Here is a 25242-nt window from a genome sequence, read left to right as displayed (position 1 = left end):
AAAAATCACTCATTTTACGTATAAAGAAGACTTTAAATGGGAATGTATAATGTTAAGACTAACAATAAAACTTATCACCCCTGTAAAAAAAAAAAAAAAAGAATCACTCATTTCAGAACCAGGTCTTTCTTCATTGCCACTCAATACCAAAAGTAAGCAGAGAAACACTCCTTTAAATTTTGTGTGAAACAACAAACTGACTTGAGGGATTCCAAAGATCTTTTGCTATACAAGATAACTAAAATTGCTGTTTATTAAGCTCCCACTAAAATACCAGATCACGAACTAGATCAATTTCCAATATTCACCGAAATTCACCTATAATAATCCAACAAAGTGATCCACCTTATAGATGAAGACAAAATTATGATATGAAGTAATTTGCTAAAGTTCATACTGTTTGTAAAAAGCAGAGCCATGATGAATTCATATCTGCTGCTGCTGCTAAGTTACTTCAGTCATGTCCGACTCTTCGCGACCCCATAGACGGCAGCCCACCAGGCACCCCGGTCCCTGGGATTCTCCAGGCAAGAACACTGGAGAGGGTTGCCATTGCCTTCTCCAATGCAGGAAAGTGAAAAGTGAAAGTGAAGTCACTCAGTCGTGTCCGACCCTCAGCAATCCCATGGGCTGCAGCCTTCCAGGCCCCTCCGTCCATGGGATTTTCCAGGCAAGAGTACTGGAGTGGGGTGCCACTGCATTCTCCAGAATTCATATCTACTTTATGTCAAAGCCCACTATACTATTTTGCCATAAAATAAAAGAGTAAATAATATAAAAGGTCAACTAGGAAGGTAAAGGAGGTAATACTCATATGGATAAAATATAATGAAGTTAAATATGATAGCTATTGTCAATAAACTTACAGGCCAAATTTTTTTGTATAACCTTAATAAAACATTAAAAATCACTTCTAAGCCTATTTTTACAAAATTCCATAATCTTTTAAGTTTTTTTAGTATTAACAAATACATGCCCTAACAATTTAAACCATAAATACCAATTCAATTAAGTCCTTAAAAGGCTCTTATTTTCTCCTGGGAATTTACCTTGAGTAAATAGCAACTGGATTAAGATAAAACAAGTTAGATTAAATTCAAGCATGCATTCTTTTCAGAAAGGATTATATACTCGATATATTCACATACATCTTTATTTAAAAATGTATACTTAAGAACAATTCATAAGTAGTTTACTGATTTGTATTTAAAACAATGTAAAGGTAACAAAATTGATTAGAGAGTATACACACATAATTTAGAGGAAGATGTCCATCAAAAAGAAATATTACTAATGTTGACTTCTGAAGATGATCTTTCCATTTTCTTGAATGAAGATTTAGAAAAAAAAGAAAATGAATTACATAGGTAAATATGGGGGAAAATATCAAACAAATGAACTGGCAGAAAGTCAGAATAACAACTTAACTAAAAGACACTTGTTATCAGTTCAGTTCAGTTCAGTCACTCAGTCGTGTGTGACTCTTTGCGACCCCATGAATCGCAGCACGCCAGGCCTCCATGTCCATCACCAACTCCTGGAGTTCACTCAGACTCACGTCCATCGAGTCAGTGATACCATCCAGCCATCTCATTCTCTGTCGTCCCCTTCTCCTCCTGCCCCCAATCCCTCCCAGCATCAAAGTCTTTTCCAATGAGTCAAGTCTTCGCATGAGGTGGCCAAAGTACTGGAGTTTCAGCGTTAGCATCAGTCCTTCCAAAGAAAACCCAGGGCTGATCTCCTTTAAAATGGACTGGTTGGATCTCCTTGCAGTCCAAGGGACTCTCAAGTCTTCTCCAACACCACAGTTCAAAAGCATCAATTCTTCGGCGCCCAGCTTTCTTCACAGTTCAACTCTCACATCCACACATGACTACTGGAAAACCATAGCCTTGACTAGACGGACCTTTGTTGGCAAAATAATGTCTCTGCTTTTCAATATGCTGTCTAGGTTGGTCATAACTTTCTTTCCAAGGAGTAAGCGTCTTTTAATTTCATGGCTGCAGTCACCATCTGCAGTGATTTTGGAGCCCCCCAAAATAAAGTCTGACACTGTTTCCATTGTTTCCCCCATCTATTTCCTATGAAACCATCATAGACCAGATGCCATGATCTTCGTTTTCTGAATGTTGAACTTTAGGCCAACTTTTTCACTCTCCTCTTTCACTTTCATTAAGAGGCTTTTTAGTTCCTCTTCACTTTCTGCCATAAGGGTGGTGTCATCTACACTTATTATAGGAAAGACCATAGCAGTGGCACAGTTGCTTCTGGTGCTTAAATTGACATGGCAGTAACTATTCTTTAAGGTTTTCTGTATTTTTTAAACTAACAAGTATTACTATCTTATAAACCTTTTTAAAGGACAGAAAACCTAATAACTGTGCATAAAATTTTTAAAAAATTATCGCACAATAGTAAGTGAAAAAGACCATTTTCAAAATACTTATGCATATGTATATGCATGAAACAATGGGGCTAAGCCTCAAGTCTCCCAGGACTCATCATTCCCACCCTCTGTCCCTTGCCCCAAGTATTCTAAGTTCCACCAAAGTTGAACCTTGCAAACTGATACTTTTATAACCATTTCTTAACTATATGGCAATCTAATTAATCATTTTTTTGTGTTTGAAATGGAAAAATTTTTAGATAGAATAATTTTAGGTTAAGCTGATACCCATTAGAGTAGGCATCATGGCAAGTATTTCAGTGCTGAGAAGTGCGTGGGTACCTGTCTCACTTTTCTGTTTCAGGTGCTAACAGTGCTCTAAATATCTGCAGCTTCAGTTCTTTGTAAGAATTCTTTCCATTTAAGATTTTAAAACCAGTTTCCCTTTTTTCTCAAATGTGTTATTATAATCAGTCTTATGTGGGAAAGAGGTGCTGGGGGAAGAATCTCTTTTAAATACTTCAACTATAACGGTCTAAACCCATCACAACTGGAAATAAGAAAAACAGATATAGTAAGATTAAATAAATTCTTCCAAACAGAACTTGTTAAAAGAAATGTATCTTTCTCCTTTATTGTTTGCATTACTTAAAATATAAGTAGCTAATATCAAAAGGCACTTTCCACTTACTTTACAGTACACCCCTTTGTGTTAAGAAGGGAAAAAAAATCTATTTGTGACAGTTTATTTTTAGATATTGATCATCTCATCTTGCTGCAAAGGGAATAAAAATAATTAAAGTTGAGTGAAAATAATTTGAAGTACAGCATATTTCAAAGCATAACTATCATCATAACTGTTCAGATGAGATTTCTTGAAAGCCTAGTAATAAATGCATGCCCTAGATATTTTTTTTTAATCTACACTTTGCTTATTCAAATTGGCCTCTTTTACTGCCAGCTTAAGTTTAATTCAGTCTTTAGGTACTGCATATAAGTCCAAGTGAATGCAATGTTTACTGTGTATTTAATGGCTAAATGAGACCATTAGATGGACACTGACTGTTTGTAAACTACAAAATTTATTTCAAAATATAATAAGTATTCATCTATGCTGTGCTCTTCTATCAAACTTAAGCAGTATTTCTTCAATGTACACAGCATTCTTTTCATATTTTTCTAACTCAAATTTGTTTTAGAAAATTTGAAAAAGACAAAAAAGTAGTCTAAATAAATTAGAATTACCCATATTTTCATCATCAAGAAGCAAACAATTAACTGTTTTATTTCATTATTTTAATTATCATCCTTTAACAGACAAGAGAGCCCAGAAAGACCTTGTATCAAAGATAAGTCATCACATAACAGAAGAAAACAGTAGATTATTTAAGGGATGATTTATAAACATTTATTTCATGACTATAATTAAGTTTCCTCTAAAAATATGTTTTGCTAGCATTATATAAAAGCATATGGTGTTTCTGAAGTTTTGTTCACTTTCATTCTAGCACTGGAAAATGGTTATGAGGATCAGTAATTTTAATTAATGAATAAACTGAGATGCAAAGTGATGGGTATCTCTGGATATCTCTGGGGTTCTTAATATGAGTAGCAGAGATAGAACTGCAGGTTTTACACAAGAGGTGAAATAAAAATGAGTAATAATTCAAGCATTTAATTCTAGACTTTTCTGGTAGAGCATAAATGAGCACTGCTAAACCATATAAGATAACTGGGGCTCAGGTCAATTTATTTTAACAAGTAAGTAATGAGCACACATTGTTCCTATCTTCAAGGAGATAACAATCTAAGGGAAGAAAGGTAAGTATGATTCACAGCAGAATATAACTGACAAGATATAAAATGCATGAAAAGTAAGAGATTTCCATCTTTGCCCACAAAACAAAGAATTAGATCTGAGAAATTAATAAAAAGGACAAAATGGAATCATATAAGATAATCAATGCAGAAAAAAAAACAAAGACCAGACTGGAGACAAAGAAGACAAACAGCAGGGTGGTATATTTAATTTAATCCCAACCACATCAGTTATTATATTAAATATAAATGGTCAAAGTAGGGGGAATATAAACAATTATGAGAAATGGTAAAAATTTCACAAATGAGGTGGTATTCCCTAGAAGCCTTAAAGGATGGGACATGATTTTGGTATGCAGAGATAAAAAGATATATGGGGAATGTTCTGAGGCGGCCTCAAAACATAAAAAGATGAAGCTACAAGATCTATTTTACCAACAATAACTCATCCACATGAACTAGAGTACAATTAAGATACAAAGGAGAATTAGAAAATAAAATCAAAATTATGTTAGAACCATACTCGGAGTCCTTTGAATTCCAAAGAGAGGAATTTGTAATCAGTTTGGAGATTAGGGGAAAATTGCTGAAAATGACAGAATCTGAGCAGGGCTTTAGGATGACTAGTCTGAACGTGATCCATTCTATACTTGTAAGTAGATTAAACCAGAATGTCATGGAGATGTGCTTTATTAAGAAAAATTTACATCTAATATTTCCTTTAAGGTACAACAGAAAAGAGTTAAAGTAGATGAATTATGACATCAAGTCAGGTACATACTGGGATGGAGTAGGCAAGGAAAGAACCAAGAACATTCATGTACAGAGAACTTTCTGTTTGGAAACATTTTAAAAGTGACATATGGAATAGGACATGTGATCGGGAAATGAGGGTGAGATAGAAGGAACAATGACAAACGTTATGAGCTACTGAACCTTAAAAAATAAATAAATAAATGGGTTATATCAGGGCAAAATGTCCTAAGAAGGGCAAGGCATCCTCTTCAAAACAGTGTACAGTGGGTGGAGGGTACAGCAAGTCCTTCTGTGTCCTCAGTATACTTGGAGTATTTCAATTATTTGGGGATAATTTCAGTAATTCTGCATTTGTTCAAGACAAAATGTACTTAAAGTTCAAGCTGTAAAAACATCTCTCTCTATTCTACCTAATGTTTCCTGATCTGTAAATAGCAAAACTCAAACCCATTATGCCTTGAAGTAAGCTTCCTAAAGAGAACGTTGAGCCAAATAGTGTAGCTGTTAAAAGGTCCTGTTGTGAGCATGAACAAGCCTCTGAGGGCAATATCAGAATGGCATATGTTTTCTATGAAGTAGATGTCTATAGCAGGTGTTCATACATTCTGGAAATGAGAACTGCATCACTTGTTACTTAGATGGTAGGTTCTTAAAATAGCGGAATGGGTGGGTTAGTCATATTCTACACAAACTCCACTTCCACCCCTGCACATGCCTCTACAGGAAATTTTAAGTCACTGAAAATCATTTCAGCCATTCTGAATGTAACATCTGAAGGTTACTGTGACAAAATTATGTTCTAGAACCTGTGAATTCTAAACATATAAAACTGTCCATTTTTGACTTCATAGGTAATGTTAAAAGAAATGTAACTTTTTAAAAGATGAGTTTGTTTAAATCTAATAAGATTATTTTAATATAGGAAAAAATTAGGTATGAATGAATTCAGTGAAAATGAATACACCTGATTCTCCTTCAATATTTTCAAGAAAACTTTTCAAAGTTGCCATTTAGAAGAACTGCAGTCTTTGTTTACAAGGCAACAATGGGCCAGTTACTCAAAAGTTAACCTTAAACTGGCTATGTAGATTCAGATGTTTAAAAGAGATATAAGAAATTAAAAACACCCACTTTCTGTCATAAGTATGCATGGAAATTATACTATTTTAGAAGGTGACATTAGATGGACTGCATTCTCAAAGAACTGACAATAAGTATGAGTTTCTCATGTATAAAAATTAAAAAAAAAAAACCTCTTAATTCTCCCATTTAATTCCACAGTATTTGAATTGTCTTGGGTCTCATGCATAAATGAAAACACTAAGAAATACATATAATATGATTATCACAGATCTCGTCATGTAGCAGACAATAATCATTTGCAAATTATTATATGTATATAATTATATACATAAAATGCAAAACAAGGATTATTTGCATATAGATTACTCCTGAACGCATACCCAATATACTATGAATGATTATCATAGAAATACTGTACAGCAGGTACCCTTAAAGCAGAGAAAATTGTTTTCATAGTAAAAGAGAAGAAACTAATAGTCTGCTATCCATATCTCAAGTCTCTGGTCAAGTTTAATGGCTTTAAAAGTCACTTTAGAAAACATTTTTTTGAAGCAATGTCACTGATAATACAGAACTACAGGAAAAATTACCCATAGACTATATTGCTGCTTTTTCATTCCTATGCCCTAGAACAGTGTATGAGAACCAGAATCACCTGAAAAACTAGTAAACATTCAGATTCCTGGGCATTCCCCACAGTAAATTTGGGAGTGTGTGACAAGAATCTGAATTTCTAACAAGTTTCTTTGTGATAATGCCACTAGTCCATGAACCACACTGGACACACTGGGCTAGCATAGCTCTAGAACACAAGTCAGCAAACTGTGGCCCAGCGTTGAATTCAACCTGCTGCATGTTTTTGTAACACAAGTTTTATTGGCGCACAGCTATGCCCATTTATTTCACATACACACTGTCTGTGGCTGCTTTTGCAGACTAACAGCAGAACTGAGCAGTTGGATCAAACACCATATAGCCTATATCATAAAGCCTCCAAAACCTTAAATACTATTTGGCCTTTCACAGTAAACATTTGCTGACCCTCACCCTCAAATGCCACTCTCCTCCCTATTATCCAGAAATCTTTGACAGTCAGAAATAAAATTCACTGATATCAAATATGAAGACATGTACAATAGTATTTCAAAGCTCATAAAATATTTATCATCTTCATCAATGTCTGTGACTAATAGCAATGAGTTACTGTCTTTCTTACTGCTATGACAGAATGATGAATGTCTCTTATATTCCACAATTAAAAGTCACAAACTTAACTCTCCTTTCTATAGACATGCAGTTTCAGAGAAATGACACTAATAAAATCTATATAGTACAACAGAAAATATACTTGAAACATTAAAATTTGTACTGATAAAATTTCTTATTTGAGAAAATGTAGGCAATATAGGAAATTCTTAATTATCCTTGGTAATAAACACAGGGAGTAGAAGGATAAGTTAAATCATTAATTTCCTCAATAATCTTCTGTATCATCACATTTTATCCTCTGCTTTACCTATTTCTGCATCACTGGATAGGTTAACAAATAATGAGAAAGTAGCAGCAGCACTATGTTGACATCAGGCTTCTACAGAGTGGTGCGTGCTGGCCTTACACCTCTCAGATATGTTTTGCTAGATTTAAACAGATTTTTGCAGTATATGTACTAGTCAATTCCTTCCTCTACCATTTCTTCATATCTTGTGACAGGATATTTGTATAAGCTGCTGCACTCCTGGACACATTTAATTTGGTGGTCCCTGGTTTAAATAATATTCAAAGTAAAAAAAACTGGGTCATGTAAACAGATCACTTAAATGGTAAGTATAATTAAAGGCTATTATGTATATTTATTATGTATACCTATATAAATAAAACTGTAGTTAGTTGTATTAATAAGGAACTAATGGCATCTTAGAGCAAAAGTCTCAGATTGCTATCCAAATGGGGCAATTTAATTTTGTGAAAGCCAATATAGTTTATTCATCCCCACTAAAAGTGTAAGACTAACAGCCTCAATTATTATTGATATAATACTGTCTCTAGAGGTTCAGGTTACTTTTACATCTACTGATAAATAAAACCCTTGTTTACTGGGCTATTATATGCACAGTTTTCCAATGAATTATGTATTTGATTTCTACTGAACCATTTGCCTTTGAATGAGAAAAATCCCAAATCAGTATTTTATAAACGCTTGCTAAATAGGCAAAACCACTATAATATTATAAAGTAATTAGCCTCCAATTAAAATAAATAAATTTATATTAAAAAGAATATGAAACTAATAAATTAACAGAAGGAAATTTTGCCAGTTAATACCTGTTGCACAATTGTTGTTAATTCCAAGCAGAGCTGTATGACATTATTCCTTGTAACTGAATAGTCTGTGACAGCAGCAAATGGTGATCTATAAAGGGAAAAGGAAAATTGTGATTAATTGGAACAGCTTTCGAAAGGTCTCCAAATACAACTGCGTAAAATAAGGTTTTGAATAATGTGAAATGAATTGTTCTTAAGATTACATAGTGATAAAAATTTTCAGAAGGTACTTAAGGAAAAAAATTTAAGAGAAATGCTTGGAAGAGAATTAAATACAAGAAACAATGCTTGCTTTCCATTATACTACTCTCTCTTTTTTAGTTCTTAATACTTAAAAGTTCTCTGGTACTCACAAAGGCTCTTTACTACATCTAAAATAAAACAAAAAACGGCATACTTAAGCAAAGACATTTTGGGTTATTTTCAAATGAAGCTAACATTGTTGATTCCAGTATCATCTAGAAATAGTCACAATCTAGAGCTTAGTCTCATGACAGCTATCACTTACTGAGGACTTACTATGTGCCAGTAACTCTTCTAACTGCTTTACATGTACTAAATAATTTTTACAACTCTTATAGGCACTATTGTTGTTGTTTGCTTAGTCACTAAGTCATGTTCAACTCTTTGGGACCCCATGGACTGTAGCCCACAAGGGTCCTCTGTTCATGGGATTTCCCAGGAATACTGGAGTGGGTTGCTATTTCCTTTTCCAAGACACTATTATTTACTCCCATTCTACATATGAGACACTTGAGGTACAGCAAGCTTAAGTGAAAACTAGTAAGTAGTGAAGCTAGTATTCAAAGGAAAGAAGGCTGACTCCCAGATTCCACACCCCAGAGGTAAACACTGATATACCAACTGCTGTGAGTTTGAGTAGCTTTTCACTTGTACTAAACTAATGGCTTCTGTCACTTCACATCCTTTATCAAACAGTTTGGCATACAAATAATATATATTCGTACAAGGCTTTGCTGGAGCAGCCGTGAAGAGATATCCCACGCCCAAGGTAAGAGAAACCTAAGTAAGATGGTAGGTGTTGCAAGACGGCATCAGAGGGCAGACACACTGAAACCATACTCACAGAAAACTAGTCAATCTAATCACACTAGGACCACAGCCTTGTCTAACTCAATGAAACTAAGCCATGCCTGTGGGGCCACCCAAGACAGGCGGGTCATGGTGGAGAGGCCTGACAGAATGTGGTCCACTGGAGAAGGGAATGGTAAACCACTTCAGTATTCTTGCCTTGAGAACCCCATGAACAGTATGAAAAGGCAAAATGATAGGATACTGAAAGAGGAACTCCCCAGGTCAGTAGGTGCCCAATATGCTACTGGAGATCAGTGGAGAAATAACTCCAGAAAGAATGAAGGGATGGAGCCAAACCAAAAACAATACCCAGCTGTGTATGTGACTGGTGATAGAAGCAAGGTCCGATGCTGTAAAGAGCAATACTGCATAGGAACCTGGAATGTTAGGTCCATGAATCAAGGCAAATTGGAAGTGGTCAAACAAGAGATGGCAAGAGTGAATGTCGACATTCTAGGAATCAGCGAACTAAAATGGACTGGAATGGGGGAATTTAATTCAGATGACCATTGTATCTACTACTGTGGGCAGGAATCCCTCAGAAGAAATGGAGTAGCCATCATGGTCAACAAAAGAGTCTGAAATGCAGTACTTGGATGCAATCTCAAAAACGACAGAATGATCTCTGTTCGTTTCCAAGGCAAACTATTCAATATCATGGTAATCCAAGTCTATGCCCCAACCAGTAACACTGAAGAAGCTGAAGTTGAACAGTTCTATGAAGACCTACAAGACCTTTTAGAACTAACACCCCAAAAAGATGTCCTTTTCATTACAGGGGACTGGAATGCAAAAGTAGGAAGTCAAGAAACACCTGGAGTAACAGGCAAATTTGGCCTTGGAATGTGGAATGAAGCAGGGCAAAGACTAACAGAGTTTTGCCAAGAAAATGCACTGGTCATAGCAAACACCCTCTTCCAACAACACAAGAGAAGACTACATATGGACATCACCAGATGGTCAACACCGAAATCAGATTGATTATATTCTTTGCAGCCAAAGATGGAGAAGCTGTATACAGTCAACAAAAACAAGATGAGCTGACTGTGGCTCAGATCATGAACTCCTTATTACCAAATTCAGACTTAAACTGAAGAAAGTAGGGAAAACAGCTAGACCATTCAGATATGACCTAAATCAAATCCCTTATGATTATACAGTGGAAGTGAGAAATAGATTTAAGGGCCTAGATTTGATAGATAGAGTGCCTGATGAACTATGGAATGAAGTTCGTGACACTGTACAGGAGACAGGGATCAAAGGACAAAAAAGATCTTCATGACCAAGATAATCATGATGGTGTGATCACTCACCTAGAGCCAGACATCCTGGAATGTGAAGTCAAGTGGGCCTTAGAAAGCATCACTACGAACAAAGGTTGTGGAGGTGATGGAATTCCAGTAGAGCTGTTTCAAATCATGAAAGATGATGCTGTGAAAGTGTTGCACTCAATATGCCAGCAAATTTGGAAAACTCAGCAGTGGCCACAGGACTGGAAAAGGTCAGTTTTCATTCCCATCCCAAAGAAAGGCAATGCCAAAGAATGCTCAAACTACCACACAATTGCACTCATCTCACATGCTAGTAAAGTAATGCTCAAAATTCTCCAAGCCAGGCTTCAACAATACATGAACTGTGAACTCCCTGATGTTCAAGCTGGTTTTAGAAAGGCAGAGGAACCAGAGATCAAATCACCAACATCCTCTGGATCATGGAAAAAGCAAGAGAGTTCCAGAAAAACATCTATTTCTGCTTTATTGACTATGCAAAAGCCTTTGACTGTGTGGATCACCATAAACTGTGGACAATTCTGAAAGAGATGGGAACACCAGACCACCTGACCTGCCTCTTGAGAAATCTGTATGCAGGTCAGGAAGCAACAGTTAGAACTGGACATGGAACAACAGACTGGATCCAAATAGGAAAAGGAGTGCGTCAAGACTGTATACTGTCACCCTGCTTATTTAACTTATATGCAGAGTACATCATGAGAAATGCTGGACTGGAAGAAACACAAGCTGGAATCAAGATTGCCGGGAGAAATATCCATAATCTCAGATATGCAGATGACACCACTCTTATGGCAGAAAGTGAAGAGAAATTCAAAAGCCTCTTGATGAAAGTAAAAGAGGAGAGTGAAAAAGTTGGCTTAAAGCTCAACAATCAGAAAACGAAGATCATGGCATCCGGTCCCATCACTTCATGGGAAATAGATAGGGAAACAGTGGAAACAGCATCAGACTTTATTTTTTGGGGCTCCAAAATCACTGGAGATGGTGAATGCAGCCATGAAATTAAAAGACGCTTACTCTTTGGAAGAAAAGTTATGACAAACCTAGATAGCATATTCAAAAGCAGAGACATTACTTTGCCGACTAAGGTCCGTCTAGTCAAGGGCTATGGTTTTTCCTGTGGTCATATATGGATGTAAGAGGTGGACTGTGAAGAAGGCTGAGCGCCGAAGAATTGATGCTTTTGAACTGTGGTGTTGGAGAAGACTCCTGAGAGTCCTCTGGACTGTAAGGAGGTCCAACCAGTCCATCCTAAAGGAGATCAGTCCTGGGTGTTTTTTGGAAGGAATGATGATAAGGCTGAAACTCCAGTACTTTGGCCACCTCATGTGAAGAGTTGACTCATTGGAAACGACTTTGATGCTGGGAGGGATTGGGGGCAGGAGGAGAAGGGGACGACAGAGGATGAGACAGCTGGATGGCATCACTGACTCGATGGACACGAGTCTGAGTGAACTCCGGGAGTTGGTGATAGATAGGGAGGCCTGGCGTGCTGCGATTCATGGGATCGCAGAGTCGGACACGACTGAGCGACCGAACTGAAATGAACTGAACTAGGTTTATATTTTCAAGAATGTTACAGACAACAGCAGTCTTCCCAAGCAAGTGTTTTGCCACCAAATGAATTTACAGTGGCCATCCCTTGTGGCTCAGCTGGTAAAGAATCTTCCTGCAATGTGGGAGACCTGGGTTCAATCCCTGGGTTGGGAAGATCCTCTGGAGAAGGGAAAGGCTACCCACTACAGTATTCTGGCCTAGAGAATTCCATGGACTTTATAGTCCATGGGGTTGCAAAGAGTCAGACACAACTAAGTGACTTTTACTTCCATTATTCTTTATCCTCTTTCTTATCTATGAATGCCAATTAGGTTTTTATGGAACCAGAGATTATATGGGAAGCCCAGTTTAGAGAAAACAAGAACACACAATGAAAAGATCCGGGGGTAAAAATCTAGTCAGATTAACTAGAACTTCAGTGCTTTGGATAACTCTGAAGGCAATTTATATAAAACTGCTTCCTGGTTACAATCTGAATGTCTCTCTTATAGAAAAACTCTAGAACTCAAGCACATCCCATTGTCATAGGGATCCATATGAGAGGCTCTTTATTAGTTATAGTTTTAAAAATCGTATTTTTCGCTTACCTATTTTGGCCATTCTAATAGCTATAGAGGGGCATATCACAGATTTAATTGGTATTTTCCCAAAGTTATATGTATTTTCCCTATGTATTTATTATCTATATTTAAGAGCTATCTAATTTCCTTGATAATTTTCCAACTGGTTTAGGTAGTTTGTGTTTTTGAAGGAACTGAGTCATATCATCGAAGCTGTCAAATGTATTTATAAAGAGTTATTTGCAGTATTTCTTGTTATCCTTTTAATTTTGATTGACTTCTCAACATACTGTGTTTCCATTTTCATTCATTTAGTTCTTTGACCATTATTATTTGCTCCCTTCTGCTGCTTTGGGCTTATTTTCTATTTTAATTCTTTTAAGCATACTTAACATGAGATCTAACCTCTTAAAAATTTAACTGCAAAAGACAGTGTGGGGAAATTAAGAATATGGCGCCAGTCAGTCTCTCTCACCCCCTCGCCCCATGTTCCGTAAACAGTGGCTTTGCACAGTTATGTAACAGCTGAGATCACTTATAGTACTGCACACACATGTCACAAGGTACTCAGTTGGTCAACGGGCTACCTTGTGCAGTACGCCTGTATGAGCTTCACCATGAAAGCCCTGGCTACTACAGCACTGGGGCTACACGGGAGTGACATCATGGGTATGTTACATGAAATTATCTTATGGCTACGTTGTGGCTACATTATGGTTATGTTATGGCTATTGCTATGGCTGCTGTGTCAGGCAGGAGAGAGGCTGTGTTATGGCTGTCATGCCAGCCAGGAGAGAATAAACACATCTGCAGTTCCTATGGCTCCTCGAGTCTTCTTCCAGTCTCTTAGTGCCTACCTTATCTACCCTAAGCTCAGTGAACAGTACAAACAGTGTGAACAGCAAGACAACTGGCATCACAAAAAGGTCCAGCTAAAGACAGTATTGTTATCTACAGGTACAATGTTCTATACCAGGTATCTAGAATTTTTTCATCTTGCTTAACTGAAACCTTACACCCACGCCTGTTGATTTTTCTATTTTCTTGAGAAGAGAGCTTAGAGAGCAATTAGAGATCTTTCTTCTTATATAAGCAGTTTTTACAAATTTCCCTTTCAGAACTTCTTCAGCTGTGTCCCACAAAAATTGCATTATTATACTGTCATATATAAAAATTGTATTATTATAATTGAATTATAATATTGTCACCCTTCTTATTTAACCTTATATGCAGAGCATATCATGAGAAATGTTGGGCTGGATGAAGCACAAGCTGGAATCAAGACTGCCAGGAGAAATAACAATAACTTCAGATACACAGATGATACCACCTTTATGGCAGAAAGTGAGGGAAGAACTAAAGAGCCTCTTGATGAAAGTGAAAGAGACTGAAAAAGTTGGCTTAAAACTCAACCTTCAGAAAACTAAGATCATGGCATCTGGCCTATCATTTCATGGCAAATAGAAGGGGAAACAGTGGAAACAGTGACAGACTTTATTTTGGGGGGCTCCAAAATCACTGCAGATAGTGACTGCAGCCATGAAATTAAAAGACATTTGCTCCCTGGAAGAAAAGTTATGACCAACCTAAACAACATATTAAAAAGCATAGACATTACTTTACCAACAAAGGTCCATCTACTCAAGGCTATGGTTTTTCCAGTAGTCATATATGGATGTGAGAGTTGGACTATAAAGAAAGCTGAGCACTGAAGAACTGATGCTTTTGACCTGTGGTGTTGGAGAAGACTCTTGAGAGTCCCTTGGACTGCTAGGAGATCCAACGAGTCCATCCTAAAGGAAATCAGTCCTGAATATTCATTGGAAGGACTGATGATGAAGCTGAAACTCTAATACTCTGGCCACCTGATGCGAAGAACTGACTCACTGGAAAAGACCCTGATGCTGGGAAAGATTGAAGGAGGGAGGGAAGGGGATGACAGAGAATGAGATGGTTGGATGGCATCAATGACTCAATGGACATGAGTTTGAGTAAACTCTGGGAGTTGGTGATGGACAGGGAGGCCTGGTGTACTGCAGTCCATGGGGTCGCAAAGAGTCGGACACAAATGAGCGACTGAACTGAACTGACAAAAATTGTGACTTATCATAGTTTTCATTCTGTTCAATACATTTCTTTTTATTTCCCTTGAGATTTCCTCCTTTTATCCATAGATTACTAGAAGTGTGTTGTTTGATTTCTAATTTGACTGCATTTTGGTTAAATAAGACATTCTGATTTAAATTATTTTGAATGTATTGAAGTTCGTTTTATGATGCAGATGTGGTGTACCTTCCTGAATGTTCCATGGACACTTGAATTTGTATTATACATTTGTTGGATGAATGCTCTAAGAATGTCAATTATATCTTGTTACCTAGTGTTGTTTAGTTCTTCTAATCATTATGTTCTGTTTTGAGAGAGAAGATGAAATATCCAATTGTAACTGTGGATTTATCTATTTCTTCTTTTAGTTCTGACAGTTTTTGCTTCAGGTACTTTGAAATTGTTGCTTGATATTATACAACTTAGCAGTTTTGTTTCTTCCTCTTCTTTTTAATGCGGACTATTTTTAATGTCTTGATTTGTTGCAATATTTCTTCTGTTTTATGTTTTGATTTTTTGGTCCCAAGACATGTAGAAATCTTAGCTCTCTGACCAGGGATAAAGCCCTCACCCCCTGCATTAGAAGACAAAATCTTGACCACTGGACCATCAAGGAATCCCTGTCTCTTCTTTCTTAAATTGTTTACTATAGGCTCATCTACTGTACTTTGGTGTTTCATTTTTTAATTTAAATGTAATATTCACATAGTACACATTAACCCTATACTTCTCATAACTGTTTGCTACAAGTATTTTTCCAGTTTGTCATCTATCTTATACTTAATCATATTTTTCAATATTATATAGTCAAACAGTATATTTCTTTGCATTTAATTGCACATTTTAAAACACTTAAGTCTACATCTAGAAACCATTTTGTCTATATTTTCTCCAGTTTCATTATGAACTAATACTTCTCGCTTAAATAAATAATATACCTAAATTTACTTTAGTGAACAGGTAGTGCTCTATCATAATTTATTTTAGAAAGGCTTAATCAAGTGCCCCAATTCCATTTATTTAATGACCCTTTCTTTTTCCAGTGAAAGTGAAGTGGCTCAGTTGTGTCTGACTCTTTGCGACCTCATGGACTATACAGTCTCTGGAATTCTCCAGGCCAGAATACTGGAGTGGGTAGCCTTTCCCTTCTCCAGGGGATCTTCCCAACCCAGGGATCGAACCCAGGTTTCCTGCATTGCAGGCGGATTCTTTACCAGATGAGCCACAGGGGAAGCCCTTTTTCCCGGAGTTTTAACGTATTGTTTTCTAAATGATTCTATATATCACAGTCTATTTTGTGCTGTGTTCCACTACTGCTTATTAGTATTTCAAAACAGTATATTTTTCCAACAAAATTTACTAAAACTTAAGGAGTCATTAAGAATTCAAATAATGTTAATTAGAGCAAAATATATGCAATTAATTAATCTGTGTTCTCTGTTAAAAAAAATTAACCTCTTTAATTGTAAGCAGGATCCAGTTTTAAACAAATCTATACTGATGGAAATTTTCTAAAATGTGTGATTGCAGAAATCATTGCATAGCTATATCTAAATTTATTAAAACTCATTAAACTTAAAGGGGATAAATTTTATAGAATGTAAATTAGGCCTCAATAAAACTATTTTTTAATGATGTAAGATATAAGTACTTGTTGGAAAACATCATTTTAAAAAACCACCCAAGACCATTTTTGCTGCACTGAAGCATAAAAATTGGCATTTTAATTAAGAATTCAAAGTGCTTCTGGCATGATTAGAAAGAGCTTGGGTTCCTAGTTTTACAAAGGTCAAAGACTGTTAATAAAATCTAAAACTTCATTCAGAAGTGATGAAGCACAGCATGATTTTCCCTATAAATTATTTTTAAAAAATGCTCATTTGATCTTTAAAATGTACCAAAAGAAAAATCTATTTGATAACTGAATGCCTGTAGCAAACTGAATTCTAAGGCATGTTTTCCACTTTCCTGATCATTCACATTTCAAGTAGGACCAGTTTCTCAGTCAAGATTAAGTGTCCAAAAAAAAGGGAAAAAAATAATCTAAACATATAGCAAGGAAAACATAAATTTTATCTTGTAGTGAATCCCCCTAACATTTTCATTTTAAGGGTAAATCACATATAACTATAATGACAACCATTCTTAGCTAGCAGATATTAATATTTGGTATTATGATCTTGGCTATACACATACATAAATAAAAGTAGGCTGACAGGTTCCAATCTTCTTGAGTTACCAAAGATGAATGCTCAATCATGACTTAATGAGATAAAGAAATGTATCATCACAGAATTGCTGAACACGATCAGTTTGAAAACAAAATTAAGAGAGGAATTTGTTTCTCAGTCTCAAGAAACCCCAAGTTAGAGCTTAGGCTACTTAGAAAAAAAATACGTGGCTGACTTAAAGGAAATTAAATTCATGGCATGAAAACTTTTCGATGCCAAAAGTTAAGTTTTTTAAAAAAGATAAAATACTTGGCTCATTAATAAATGGCCATTACAGGAACTATCCTATTTAGATCTTAAAATATGCAACTATCCTCAAATCTTATGGATAATATAATGCTTACACTTCTAAAAAAAAGTTATTGATACTATAGAAAACTTATTTGCTGTACATTCTTTTCAAACAAAAGCATTTATGGAAAGGTTATTAATGTTTCAGAAATCCTAAACAAATTAGAAGCTAATAAGAAAAGCTAAGAGTTAATCAGGAAATCTGAAAGGCCTTAATATTTCTCAGGTTGACATTGCTGAGCCTGAGGGGCAGTCTGTGAACAGCAGCCTTGCTAACATCACTGCTCATTTCTGGAACAAGAGGTGCCAAGTGGGAGCAGTGAGCACACAAGAGGAAATACGACCAAACAACAAGCATCTGGTAGTGTTTGGGGTAGTTTTCTCTGCCTCTATAATTCTTCCCTGGTATAGAAATAACTTTTGTCCTATATTTCTTATCATGAAAGAAGAAATTAGTTCAACCACTTTCTTAGATAAAGGAAAAGATCTCAAAAAATACATTTCTTTCCTTAGCATCCCAACCTTTATGCCTTAAATATTTAAAAGGTTTTCAATGATATAAAGATATCTCATTGATCCCTTTAAAACAGAATGGTCCTAAAATGTAGAAACAATTAGAAATAGGTATTAATGCTAAACATAAGAGAAAAGATTAAACTTTCACTATAAATAGTAAAATAAACTTTTTCTATAAATAATACTTTTGAACATTTTTAATAAGGTTATGGCACAACATGGAACATAAATTGATTTGTTCCCTTGTGGCTCAGCTGGTAAAGAGTCTGCCTGCAATACGGGAGACCTGGGTTGGGAAGATCCCCTGGAGAAGAGAAAGGCTACCCACTCCAGTATTCTAGCCTGGAGAATTCCATGGACTATGTAGTCCATGGGATCGCAAAGAGTCGGACACGACTGAGCAACTTGTTAAAAAAAAAAAAACAAAAAACCTCAAAGTATAGATTCATTTTGGCAAAGCCATAAAAAACTGCAAGAAAGATGAGGTGTGAAAAACAGCAGGGTGTACGTTAAAAATAGACAAGTAAACCATGAATTGAAAATAAACAATAAAGATATTAACCAACTGTGATTCCTATCTGAGGCTTTTCCTCTGGGAAAGTCTGTTGTTTCATTCGTTGATATTTAAAAGAAGAAGAAGAAGGAAAAAAAAAGGATTCTGTTAGCCCTAGATTTTATTTAAGACATGTTAGGAGCTGGTTTTTTTTAAATAAGTGTTGTTTATTTCAAACATTTTAAATATTATTTAAATAGAAGCTCCACTGAAATTGCGGGTTTTGTGATTTGTAAACATTTCCCCTAGCATTCTTTCAGTGATATTAAAATATATCTCATTGATGTCTTTAAAGTAGAATGAGAAATAAACTTTCTAGAAATAAAATTCTGCAAAGCAATTTGAAGTGTCAAGGCCAGAAACAGAAAAGTGGTATTATTCTTTAGCATTTGAAGAGAAACACCCAAGTACAAATCTATGTTTATATATGCTGCATTCCAAAGAATTACTTCCTCAAAATTCTGAAGAATCAGTCCACATTCAAAAGGAAATGTAGTATAACAAAGGAACAAGATAAAAGTGAAACAAGAAGGGCTTTTGTATTACAACAAACATAGATTCAAATGATAACTTTCACACTCGTGAAAAACTTTAGGCAAGTTACTTCATGTTTCATATGTAAAATGGTGATAACGATACCGGTTCTGTGAGAACTCAATGAGTCAATACTTGCAAAGCATCTAGTTCAATATGGAACTAAATTAAAGATTTTTTTCCTATTTTTCTTTTCCTTTCTTCTCCTTCAAGTGACATAAAATAAAAATTGCAATAAAGTCATCATATTGCTGTGCATGAAAGTTCCCCCCAAAAAGTAAAACAGGTGTAATGCAAAAAGTCAAATTTTAAAAATTAAGCCAGTCGCTTAGCATCAAAATAACCATATTCAACTGACAGAATTTATTTTTCAACCAGAGCATTATATATATCAGAGGAATAAACCAAGTTTAAAGTCCAATGCTTGGCAGTATTTGATTGCAGTGACCATTTCAAACCCTCCAAATTAATCTACAATGACAAGTCAATATAATTTCTATGGAACTTTTATAATTAAGTACTTAAGCTCTAAATTCTTCAAAACAAAAATAAAAAAGACAAGATACATTCTTAACTTATATAAAGAAAGCACAAAAACAGATCAGTTTGGGTCTAGAACTTAATATGAACTAAATTTAATCAGAGAAGAGATAGTTAAATCATGATTTTACAAATCACTAACAAATTCTGTTAGTATTTTGTTCTTTCAAATTATGTAAAGGGAAATAAAATGAATATATTTTTCATATCACTTTGGTGAACAAGGTCAAAGATTTACAGAATATTAGTGCTTATAAGAGAACTTCAAATTCTCCAGATCTTACATCCTTATTCTAAAAAGAAAAGCAGAGGTTAAGGTTCAGTATTACCCAGGGCCAGAGGCAGAAGTGAAACTCATCTCTTTCTTATTAGCCCCTTGGTCTTTTATACTATTTCATGATGAGTTTTGGCAGGGATTCACAACAGCAGTCATGGAGAATACCGCTCTTTTGGCTTTTCTAGTGTTGATTAATGTGTCTAGCTTTCGGTGTAGTATCCAGGATACACTGAAACAAGAGGGCATGTGGAGTGTTGTGTTGTGCTTTAGCTACTACCTAGAAGACATTTTTTGTTCGAAAGGAATAAAAATATAACCTAAATACACATCTGTTAACAATCTTTAATAAAAGTCAGAAAAACTTTCCTGGGCTACTTGTCAGGAAAACAAACAGTGTAAATATTTTACCTGGCACAGTTACAGATAAAATCCTATTACATTTATATTCGACTTTGGGACCTTTCGAAATTTATATTGGGCTTCCTTGGTGGCTCAGATGGTGAAGAATCTACCTACAATGCGGGAGACCTGGGTTTGATCTCTGGATTGGGAAGATCCCATGAAGAAGGGAAATGCTATCCACTCCAGTGTTCTTGCCTGAAGAATTCCACAGACAGAGGAGTCTGGCAGGCTATTATCCTTGGGGTCTCAAAGAGTTGGACGTGACTGAGCGACTTTCACTTTTCACTTTACTTTTATGGCAATGGAAGAGGCAAAGTCAAGTTTCCAAATACAGAAGTTGTTTAGTTGCTTAGAAGAAGTTGTTTAGTTGCTACATCATGTCTGACTCTTTCGTGACCCCATGGACTACAGCCCACCAGGCTCCTCTATCCACAGGATTTCCCAGGCAAGAATACTGGAGTGGGTTGCCATTTCCTTCTAGCACTCATCATTTGACTTTCCTCCTTGTCAACACCTCTAAAAGACTTGAGTCTACGAAAAGTCAAAGTCTGATATTATGCAAAACTATCCTGAACTACTAACCATTTCACAGAAAAATCTCTTCAGAGTTATCACTTACATTTAACTCACAATCAACCTATGAATTCCAGTTTTCATTAATTCTAAATAAAAAGACTAAACTGTTGCTTGTAAGATATATCCTGATTCCCTAATTTACCACATACTTTCAGTCTTACCCTGCCTAAACTGTCAGCAGCATTCGACTTTATCGACCACTTCACTTTTTCCCTAAAACTCTTTATTCCCATCTTAAATGTTCTCACCACATACACAAAAAAGGTAATTATGTGAGTTTATAAATTATATTAACTAATCTTATTGTGGTAAGCATTTTGCAATACATATGTGTATCAAATCATCACATTGTACAGCTTAAACTTACACAATGTTATATATCACTTGTATCTCTATAAAGTTAGGAAAAATACAAAAATATCAACACTCCCTCTCCCCAAATATACCAAAAAAACTCTTTCCTCCTTTTGCTCCCATGACACCACTCTCAACAAATTCTAGCCTATGGAGTCTCTGGTTATACCTTCTTATTTTTCCCCCATAAACTGAACTTCAGTTGGTGGTGGTCTGCAGCAGTCATTCATTATCTCAGTTCGCTTCGTTCACTTAAAAAACTTCACTGAGTACCTACTATAGGCCAAGAACTCTTCCAGATAACTGTGACTGCAGTGAACAAAGCAGATGAAAATCCCTGCTCTCTTGAAGCATACATCATGTATAGAGTTGTCAGATAAAAACAAGACTAACACATAGGCAAATTATATAGCGTGCTAGAAGGGTTTAAGTGTTATGGAAAACAAATAGAACAGGAAAAGAGGAATTCATTCTAAAAATCTCCTTCAGTTCAGTTCAGTCGCTCAGTCACGTCCGACTCTTTGTGACCCCATGAATTGCAGCACGCCAGGCCTCCCTGTCTATCACCATCTCCCAGAGTTCACTCAAACTCACATCCACTGAGTTGGTGATGCCATCCAGCCATCTCATCCTCTGTCGTCCCCTTCTCCTCCTGTCCCCAATCCCTCCCAGCATCAGGATCTTTTCCAATGAGTCAACTCTTCGCATGAGGTGGCCAAAGTACTGGAGTTTCAGCTTTAGCATCATTCTTTCCAAAGAACACCCAGCACTGATCTCCTTTAGAATGGACTGGTTGGATCTTCTTGCAGTCCAAAGGACTCTCAAGAGTCTTCTCCAACACCACAGTTCAAAAGCATCAATTCTTCAGCGCTCAGCTTTCTTCACAGTCCAACTCTCACATCCATACATGACTACTGGAAAAACCATAGCCTTGACTAGACGGACCTTTGTTGGCAAAGTAATATCGCTGCTTATGAATATGCTATCTAGGTTGGTCATAACTTTCCTTCCAAGGAGTAAGCGTCTTTTAATTTCATGGCTGCAATCACCATCTGCCATGATTTTGGAGCCTAAAAAAATAAAGTCTGACACTGTTTCCACTGTTTCCCCATCCACTGCCCACGAGGTGATGGGACCAGATGCCACGATCTTCGTTTTCTGAATGTTGAGCTTTAAGCCAACATTTTCACTCTCTTTCACTTTCATCAAGAGGCTTTTTAGTTCCTCTTCACTTTCTGCCATAAGGGTGGTGCCGTCTGCATATCTGAGGTTACTGATATTTCTCCCGGCAATCTTGATTCCAGCTTGTGCAAAAATCTCCTTACACCACCATGACTGACTGACTGACTGAAGTCGCTCAGTCGTGTCTGACTCTTTGCGACCCCATAGACTGTAGCCTACCAGGCTCCTCTGTCCATGGGATTCTCCAGGCAATAGTACTGGAGTGGATTGCCATTTCCTTCTCCAGGGGATGTTCCCAACCCAGGGCTCGAACCCGGGTCTCCCACATTATAGACAGACGCTTTACCGTCTGAGCCACCAGGGAAGTCCATATTAATATATTTAGGACTTTAACTACCACTCATATTTTAATGATTCTCAAATCTCTCCACCATGTATCTTTTCTGAGCAGCAATATTCTAAAGAACTTTTCACAATCATGGCCAACACTCAGTACCTGTCCTCCACCATAACTCGTTCCTCCTATTTTGATAATGGCTTCACCATCCACTGGATGTGGCAAGTCAGATACCTTTGTTCACCCTATATGTCTCCCTTTTCCTTAGTCTCTATATCTATCTCTAATATTCTTCTATCCCCACTCCTACTTCTCCAATTAAATATCTCAGTCAATAGCAGCTCAGAGAATCAACTCTGGTCAGACGCCTGGAATGAATCTTGGCTCCACCACTTACTTCCTATTTGGTTTTGAACTTAACTTTTGCCTCTGAATGTTGTATTTTTCCTATCTGCAAAATGAAGACAACTCTTCTAGGTTTTCTTTAAGTGAATGTGGCTGGTAGCATCAGAATCACCAATAGTAGCAGTAGCATGATTAGAGTTGGCACTCCATATTGGCAAGTTCCATATCTATGGGTGAAGCCAAACTTGATTCAAAATATTTGGGAAAAAAAGATTGCAGAGAGCTCAAAAGAGTAAAATTTGAGTTTATCGCAGAAGGGCAATTATGTACATAGCATGTATTAGGTATTATAAGTAATCTACCAATGATTTAAAACATAAAGGAGGATGTGCATAGGTTTTATACAAATAGTATGTCATTTTATATAAGGGACTTAAGAATCCTCAAATTTTGGTATCTGAGGAGTCCTGGAACTAACCCGTGGGCAGGTAACAAGGAACAAATACTCCTAAAACAACCTCTTAACTGGTTTCCCTTCTTTTAGCCTTATTCTTCACCTAATATTTCCCAACACTATAGCCCAAGGCATCATCCAAATTCACAGGTCTAAAAACAACAGTGATCCTAAACAGCTCCCTATATGCCTTCAGCATGAAGACCAACTGCCTTAAAATGACAAAGAATTATTTTCGTTCTTCTTCTTTCCTTTTTAAAACTTAATCTGTTAAAGCATAATCATTATAGGTAAGCCAGCCTGGAGCTGAACCTTCCTTAGAAGAATCTTCAAACTGAATCTTCAGTTTCTTTTTTCAATTTATAGTCTAGTCAGAAGATTTTTAAGATTATCACAAAGTTGTCTCTTTGTTTCTTCAAAGTATATATTTCATTTTTATGGCCAAAATGTTAAATGGCCTTTGATTTAATTATCACTGTAGTATGATATAATTCAAAATAAGGATTATGAGGACCTTTGTAGCAATGGAAGCCTAACAGATGAATTAAATTATTTCCTTCAGGCTTTTTCTCACATTTTCTTTACCTATGAAACAACACAAAACACCACTGATTGTATAAATTACTATGTATGTGTGTGTATGCTCATGTACATTTGCAGATAAACTAGCATTTACTAAGGATGTGGTCTTAGATGATACAAATAATGCAATCATAATAAACTATATAATACAATGAAATCTCAGAAATTATTATATAATGTTCTAGAAGCCATTATGTGACTTTATAAACATTACCTGCCATTAAGAAGTAAACACATTCTCTAATTATTCTATTTATTCATTTCATATGTACTAGTGTAAAAAGAAAATAATGAAATTTACTGAATAAAATATAAAGGCTGAGCAAATTTATAATATAGGATAGGTGATAAAAGAGGATATAACTAAAAACCAAATATATTTTCTATAAGTTTCCCAATTACTGAGAAGCTTCTTGAAACAAGTATATTACATTACTTAAGGATAAGCTATAGTTTAAATATATTTACTAACTGATCATTATACAACTTGTAGAATCTATGTTTAAATGACAATTCATACAATTGATAAATGTGGGTTAAACAATTTAACAAATTTAATGGTGTCATAAAAGAAATATGCTGTCTACCAATTAATTATCCAAAAAGCTAACAATATACAGCCTACTGTTCAGATCTGGATTTAGTATTATCATGTTATATGTTTGGAGAAGGGAATGGCAACCCACTCCAATATTCTTGCCTAGAGAATTCCATGCACAGAGAAACCTGGTGGGCTCCAGTCCATGGGGCTGCAAAGAGTCGGACACAACTAGCGGCTAACACTTTCAACTTTGTTATATATTATTAGTAATATATATATATATATATAAATTTAGAAATTATAGAAATAAGTAAAATTATCTTAATTTTTACCTTAGACATAAAATACTTCGTTTTTAATATAAAGTATTATATTTTTTAAAAAGGAAAAAATATAATATAGTTGAACTTCAAACAACAAGAGGGTTAGGAGTCCCAACCCTGCACAGTTGAAAATTCATGTGTAACTTTATACTCAGCCCATATTCACAGACTCATTCAATGGACGATTATGACGTGTAGTAATGTAATGCATATTGACTGAAAGAAACAA

The 25242-nt window shown here is 35.9% G+C and overlaps 1 protein-coding gene across 5 annotated transcripts in view; it reads right to left on the bottom strand.

Moving 5' to 3' along the window:
* Positions 1 to 25242, bottom strand: part of CNKSR2 (connector enhancer of kinase suppressor of Ras 2) — a 286604-nt gene that overhangs the window by 188407 nt on the left and 72955 nt on the right. For all 5 annotated transcript variants that reach the window (XM_070291444.1, XM_070291441.1, XM_070291442.1 and 2 more), the window contains exon 4: positions 8366 to 8453. In XM_070291444.1, coding sequence (XP_070147545.1) covers positions 8366 to 8453 — 88 coding nt within the window. The remainder of the gene's footprint in view (positions 1 to 8365; positions 8454 to 25242) is intronic.

This window comes from Ovis canadensis, chromosome X (assembly GCF_042477335.2).
Source record: "Ovis canadensis isolate MfBH-ARS-UI-01 breed Bighorn chromosome X, ARS-UI_OviCan_v2, whole genome shotgun sequence".
In the NCBI taxonomy this organism is placed as follows: Eukaryota; Metazoa; Chordata; class Mammalia; order Artiodactyla; family Bovidae; genus Ovis; species Ovis canadensis.
Note: the sequence above shows the minus strand (reverse complement) of the source record. Positions and strands in the feature narration are given on the sequence as shown.